The following is a 6,479-nucleotide window of genomic DNA, read 5'->3' on the forward strand; positions in this document are numbered from 1 at the left end:
TGAACGCATCTGGTTGATCTCAGAGAACCGAGGACACCTTTCCTCCCCACACAACTACAGGGCTTTCTCCAACCCTGACACTTCTCGGAAAGACCACTCTGTGGTCTCCGGGTGAGGTGGAGGGAGAAGGAAGGGACACCGCGTTGATAAAGGCCAGGCGCTTGGGCGTGATTTGCGCCAGGGATGCCTCTCTTTAACTGCACCTCCTTCCGCCTTTGGGACTGCAGGTCACATTGATTGATTGATCAGAACCAACCACTGACTCTTTCAAATAAAGTTAGAGGCAATTATGATAATTTAGTTTACTTCTGAATATTTTAAATATTATGAAAACAAGTATAACAGCTTTGTTTTCAAAACTCTCTTTGAGGTATCAACCATTAAACGATAGGGGTTTTTTTTTGTAAAAAAACACACAGTGGTTTATTGAATACTTACAACGTTTACACCTTCAATATTAATTAAATTCCACTTAGTTTTAGAGGACGGAAGTGCACAAAACACGTAGCTGTTGGAAACATCTTCGACTAGGGAATGAACACATAAGCAACAACAGCACTAGATACCGACCCCAACGGAAATGTTATCGGCCCTGTTTTCTGCTTTGAAATAAAACTTTATAATCCCCAGGAATATTTATATCCAAAGGCCAAGTATTAAGGATACACTTCACATATGCACTAGTGTCCGCTGTCTGTATCTGGAAGGAGTGGGGCAGGTGAGAAGGGGGCAATGCTGGTGTCTATACAGCCAAGAGGGACATTCACACACACAGAATCTAGGAGTCGAAGGGATCCCTTACCACGCGGGAGTGTCCTCTTCATATTAAAATATGGAATGCTTTTCTTCAAATATCCACTTTTTTGGAGGGGAAGGGGGAGCGGATGCCTCAAAGGTGGGCCAAGAGAGGGGAAGGAAATTGCACATAAATAAACCGGATGATCCAAATGCAAGAAGTCCTGGGAGCCGAGCCTTGAGGGCTTGCCGGGAGTGCTGGGTCTGCATCTGGCACCTTCGCCGGCTCCCCGGTTCTCTCCTCCTCTGCCTCCTCCTCCTCCTCCTCCTCTGGTTCACTGCTTGAGCTCCAGCGCCCAGACGTGCTGCGGCCAACCCGTCCGGCCCTTGGTTTTCTTGTCGTTGCTGCTTACTGTGCTTTTCAAGATTTCATTCTGGGCAAAAGGAAGGCGAAGGGGGAGAAAAACCGGAAAGAGAAATTCAGAGAGGATAGCTGGTCCCACACCACCCCAGCGCTTCCCGGGCCACAGGAAACAGCGAGGGAGGAAGGATAGGTATGGGGGGGGGCGTGTGATTTCAAGTCCCAGACCCTGCAGAGAAGTTATGGATGTCTGCGATGCCACCTCGAAGGCCTCCCCGAATGCTGCAGCTCTCAACTACTGGATAGGCAAGTTTATAAACAACCGCCCAATTTCTAATCGTTTATGGAGGAGCGGAGGGAATTTTTCTAACTCCAGATGTAGGGGTAGCAGCGGGGGTGGGGAGGAGGGTCCGGGCACTAAGTCTACCTTCTGTTTTTAATAGCAATCCCAGATTCAAGTGCTAGGAAAAATTGGACGAAGGCCTCTCTGCTTTCGGCTCTCCTGCTTAACAGTACCTCTTCTCTAAGGCCTCTGAAATCTTTGGTTATTTGGGAGGTCACTTGATTATGCAGTGATCAAAGCGCTACAGGCCCCCAAAGAGAAAAATCTCGGCAAATGGAATTTTTTTTTTTAGCCCTGTCCTGAACATACCACCCTATTGGGCACTTGGTAGGGACCTGAGAAAACTTTAAAAGGCTCAGTATAATTTCCTGCTATTGTTAATAACAATGACCACGTTAACATTCGCTTTCTTGTTTTAAAAATGTGCAGGCTCCTTAAAGTAAAACTGAAAATACTCCTGGAGGATATGCATCTGGGAAACTACTTTTAATATCATAGGCAAAGAAATTGAAGCTGTATTTTGAGATAAAAGTATATAATGTTACCTTTTACACTTCTGGCGTAGTAAATGAGAGCAACTACAAAAACCCTTTTTAGTCTTAGAATCAGCGGGAAGCTCTTTTTTTTGGAGAAAAAAATGAAATCAATTGTGAAATGATTGGAACTGAGAATGTCTGGGTGGCTTACGTTAGAGACATCTGAAAGTAAGGTCAGATTGGCGGCCTAAGGATGCCGAGTATAAGGTACTCCCGCCGGTGCGATCTGGAGATGCGTCGCACCCACAGTTAGGGAGGCCCGCCCTAAGCGCCCGGGGAGCAGGGATCACCCCGAGAGAAAATCGGAAGCACCCAACGTTGGTCTCTGAACCTTCCCCTCTTCCAGCTGACATTCTTCCCCATCACCTCTGCCGTTTGCAGGAAGCGCTCCCGGCCACAACCCGGTGCAAACGACCTTGGCGCAGTTAACGCAGCCAAAACGCGGGATTCCATTTTCAGCCCTATTGGAAAGAAGCCGATCCCCGAACCCCGCGCCCCCCAACCGCCTTCGAGCCCCCGGTACTGACCAGCTCCTTCTTCCTCTTCTCCTCCTTCACGTCCGTCTTCTTGATCTCCGCCTTGAAGGCCTCCGCCTCGCCGTTCTGGTCGTCCTTGGCCAGCAGGTCCATGAGGTAGGCGATGTAGCTGGTGGCCAGGCGCAGCGTCTTGATCTTGGAGAGCTTGGTGTCGGCGGGCACGTTGGGGATGCACTCGCGCAGCTCGGCGAAGGCGCTGTTGATGCTCTGAGTCCTGCGCCTCTCCTTGCGGTTGGCGGTGCCCCGGCGCTTCACCGGGCGCGGCCCCCCCAGGCCCGGAGGCCCTGCGCCCGGAGGCACTCCCCCGTAATGGGAGTGGTCCAGGCCGGCGGCGCCGCTGGCGTACTCGGGGCTGTAGGACAGGGCCATGCTGTAGTCGGGGGGCGACATCTCGGGGTGGCCGATGAGCCAGCCGTGGAAGTAGGGGTTCTCCTCGTGGCTGCAGCGGCTGGCGGCGGCGGCGGCGGCGGCGGCGGCAGCGGCGGCGAACGGGTAGCCCTCATGGTGCACCACGGGGTGGTGGGGGAAGCCCCCCACCAGACTCATGTCGCCCTCGGCGCCCCTCCACGCGCCCCAGCGTGCGCGCAGCCCCGCCGCGCTCTCCGCCCGGGCCCCGGCCTCGGCGACCCGCGTCCTGGCCCAGCCCCCGCCCCCCAGTCCCGGGGCGCCCGGGCCGCCCCGGCAGCCGCACAGGGGGCTGCTGCAGCCCGGGCCCCGGCCCCCCGCCTGGCCGGGCGGGCCGGCCTCAGCAGCGCCGCGGCCGCCGACTCCCCATGGGGCGCGGCGAGCTGGCCCCGGCACCGTGCGCCCCTGGCCGCCGCCGCCGCGGCCGCGGGCTCCCGCCGCGCTCTGGGGCCCGCGCGCCGGCCGCTGCTCCCCGGGCTGCTGGGCGCAGGCAGGACGCTCTGGTGCTCATGCAAAGGCGCCGGGGGTCCCGCGAGGCTGCTCCGGGCGCCGCCGCTGACCTGGAGTCCGAGGGCGAGTCGAGCCGCGGCTGGAGAGCGGGGCCCGGCGGTGCGGGGCGGCGGCGGGGTCGGCGGCTCACGGCAAGGCTACCTCCATGCGACCCTCCCCTTCCCGCCTCCTCCCCTCCCCCACCAGCCCGCTCTGGGTTCTTGGGCGCTTATTGTTTTAATGAGAAGTTTTGGTTGTTGGTTTGGTCCTTGAATGTGATTTTTGTTTTTGTTTTTGTTTTTAGCCGCGAGTAACGTGTCCTCGGTCCTCTCGGGCTCTCTCGGAGGGTTTTCAGAGAGGTCTCGGCGCATCCATTTTCCCGGATCCTCTCCTTTCGGGGCGAGCAAGGATTCGAGGCCCTAAAGGTGCCTTGGCGCTGGAACGCGGCGACTCGGAGTCTCGGGAGGGTCTGCGCGGTGGCGAGGGAGCTCCCGGGCGGCGGCGGCGGTTCTCTTGGACTGGATGTCGGGAGGGGAGCGAGCGGATTTTCCCAGCACGATCTCCATGTAGAGCTACATCTTTAGGGCCGCTCGGGTTAATATATGTCGTCAGAGGCTCCTCACGCCAATCCCGGGGCGGCGGGGGCGGCGCCTCGCTCTCTCCGCAATAAAACTTTTTGATGTTCACGTTGCTAATTGTCTAGGTCCTCTTCCAGGATTGGCTGTCCCTTCATAACCATAAGATAATTAAAACAAGGGGGGGCCAGGCTTAAAAAAAACTTTTTATCAGCCAGAGGTTAATGCAAGTGTTTAACAGATGCTCCACTATTAAAATACCCCCCCCCCACACTTTCAAATATTGAAGAATCGCAGGCCAGGTATAGTATCACTCCGCTTTCTTTTCTGGTTGGGGGGGGGCAAAAAAATAATGTAGATAATGCTTTTCAAAGGGTTTTGTAGGTAACGGATTGCAGGAAAGTGAGCGGGCGGTCTTCACGCGGTTTTGAGCTGGGGCCCAGGAGCAGCGGGCTCCAGGCTCCCACAAAGGGTGGGTGTTGGGGGCCCGGCGTGGTGTCCTTTCGAGACCTCACGGCTGCGGAGGGGCGCTCCTTTGAGCTGGCGCAGCTCTTTGCTTACCCACCGCCTTACCTTGGCGGGGGCTGTTTGGAATGCCTTAAGGTATTGTGATGGGTTCAGGGCACGGTGGAGACCCCAGAATAAACGGTCAAGGCGATTGTAAATACTTTTATTTCCCCATACTGCAGAGACACCGGCCACCGTGGAGACTTTGGACGATTTCAAAGTGCGGGTACCTCGATTCCCCGAATCTGTGGTGTGGACGGGTTTCCGTGTTCTCCTGGTTTAACTAGCCTGTTTGGTAAGTAACTGAATATTTTTTACAGCGTGTTCAGAGCTTATTTTCCAGTTTTTATGAACAAACATATAAATATATCTCTGCATTCCTGCCTCTCCCATAAAAGCGGGCATCTGTGGGAAGCAGGTTTAGTTATCGAAGGGGAACCATTAAACGCTAGTTTAAGAGGCAGGCCGGGAGGACGGCTCGTGGATGTTTAGACTGCTGGCCTTGGCGATCTTGAACGCATTAGAACGGAAAGTAGATCTCCACTCGTAAGTCACCGGGCCGCGGGGCACTCGGCTGAGGCGCCCGGGTGGCGTGCCCTGCAGAGGAGGCGCTCAGGCTGCCGGGCCGGGGTGGTTAGTGGCCGCAGCTGAAATTACCCTCGAGGCTTGGGCCCAGCCTCAAGCAGAGGCTGATGTGTGTATAAAAGGATTTTGCCCACTGGATGGATTCAGTTCAGTGTGATAAAGGGTGTCAACAAAAGCCCGCGGGTTGTAAATCAGAGGGAATCCAGGACAGAGAGTGCAGAAGCCGGTTAGGGCCGGGAGGGGAGACCCATGGAGACCAGTGGTCCCACCCGGAGCATCCTCCTTTGGAAGCAGGCAGTGAAGCTCTAAGCCACGAAGGGAGCCAGCCTCATTCTCGGAGGACTCTGTAAAGACAGCCCTTTCCTAGGGGCGAGTTGCTAGGCGCTGACCTTGTCGATCGGGGTGGGAAAACCTGGTCAGCACTTACACCCAGGCAACCGAACTCCAGTGCTACCCGTGGACTAGGGGTGCAGACCTTGCCACTACTACCCCCAGGCCCTGGTCAGCAGCACCAAGAAATATTTTGTTTTCAGGCTTGCTGCGGCTCGGTGGTAGAAGGAAGAAATCTCTGAAGAAATATAGTTTGAGATCTTATGTGGGGATCCATTCTTTCTTTCCCTAAAGGGTCAACTTGCCAGGGGGGCATTCCTTTTTCCCCCAAATGGCGAACTGCCCTGGACACCCCAGCTGAGCGTCTTGCCAAGAGGACAGAGGCTGAGGAGTAGCTCAAACCTGGCTCATTGGTGGTGAGCGCCAGGGGCTCATATCCGGTATCATAACAAAATAGAGAACAGCACAGAGCTCTAGACTCCTGACTTGGGTGGCTCTGCAGTTTTAGGCATAAGGAGAGTCTTTTTAAGAACTGCTTCTTCAAGAAAGAATACAGGTAGTGTGGCCTGGGATTCTGTTTACATTTTCACCAGGAGGCAAAACCTGAATGTGTAAATATTGGTAGTTCAATCCTCTGACATTTGATACATTTAAAAAAAAGTCTGTTTATAAAAATGCATTTAAGCCTTAGGAACAGGTAGATTAAGAAGATGCTCACAGTGGGAACAGATAAAGGTTTAGGCAAAGTAACTGCTTGGCTGCCTTCAGAAACACGGAGTTTTGGGGATTGGAGGGAGGAGGAAGGAACCAGACAGGGAGCACTGAATTAGGGCACAAGACTCCATCCACCAGAGGCAAATGGCCTTATTTGTGGAGGTTCAGCACTTGCCACTCTCAGCCTTTCTCGTGTTCTTTTTTTTTTTTTTCTAATTTGAAACAAACCATTGAACAACAACAACCAAAATTGGTGAATCGATTCTTGGTCCCCTGGTAGCATCTAGATGATAAAAGAAATGGACAACATGGGACAGAAAAAGGTCATAAAAGATGCTAATCTGAACATCAGCATCATTATCA

The 6,479-nt window shown here is 54.1% G+C and overlaps 1 protein-coding gene across 1 annotated transcript; it reads right to left on the minus strand.

Annotated features, from left to right (window-relative positions):
- Nucleotides 1-1,070: 1,070 nt before the first annotated feature.
- On the minus strand, nt 1,071-3,057 carry HAND2 (heart and neural crest derivatives expressed 2; the record flags this gene model as incomplete). Its single annotated transcript, XM_080709755.1, has 2 exons — nt 1,071-1,169; nt 2,503-3,057. 2 exons carry the CDS (start codon nt 3,055-3,057, stop codon nt 1,071-1,073), a joined length of 654 nt encoding a protein of 217 aa, XP_080565881.1.
- Nucleotides 3,058-6,479: the final 3,422 nt, after the last annotated feature.

Source organism: Muscardinus avellanarius, assembly GCF_963383645.1.
Source record: "Muscardinus avellanarius genome assembly, chromosome: 14".
NCBI classification, from domain to species: domain Eukaryota; kingdom Metazoa; phylum Chordata; class Mammalia; order Rodentia; family Gliridae; genus Muscardinus; species Muscardinus avellanarius.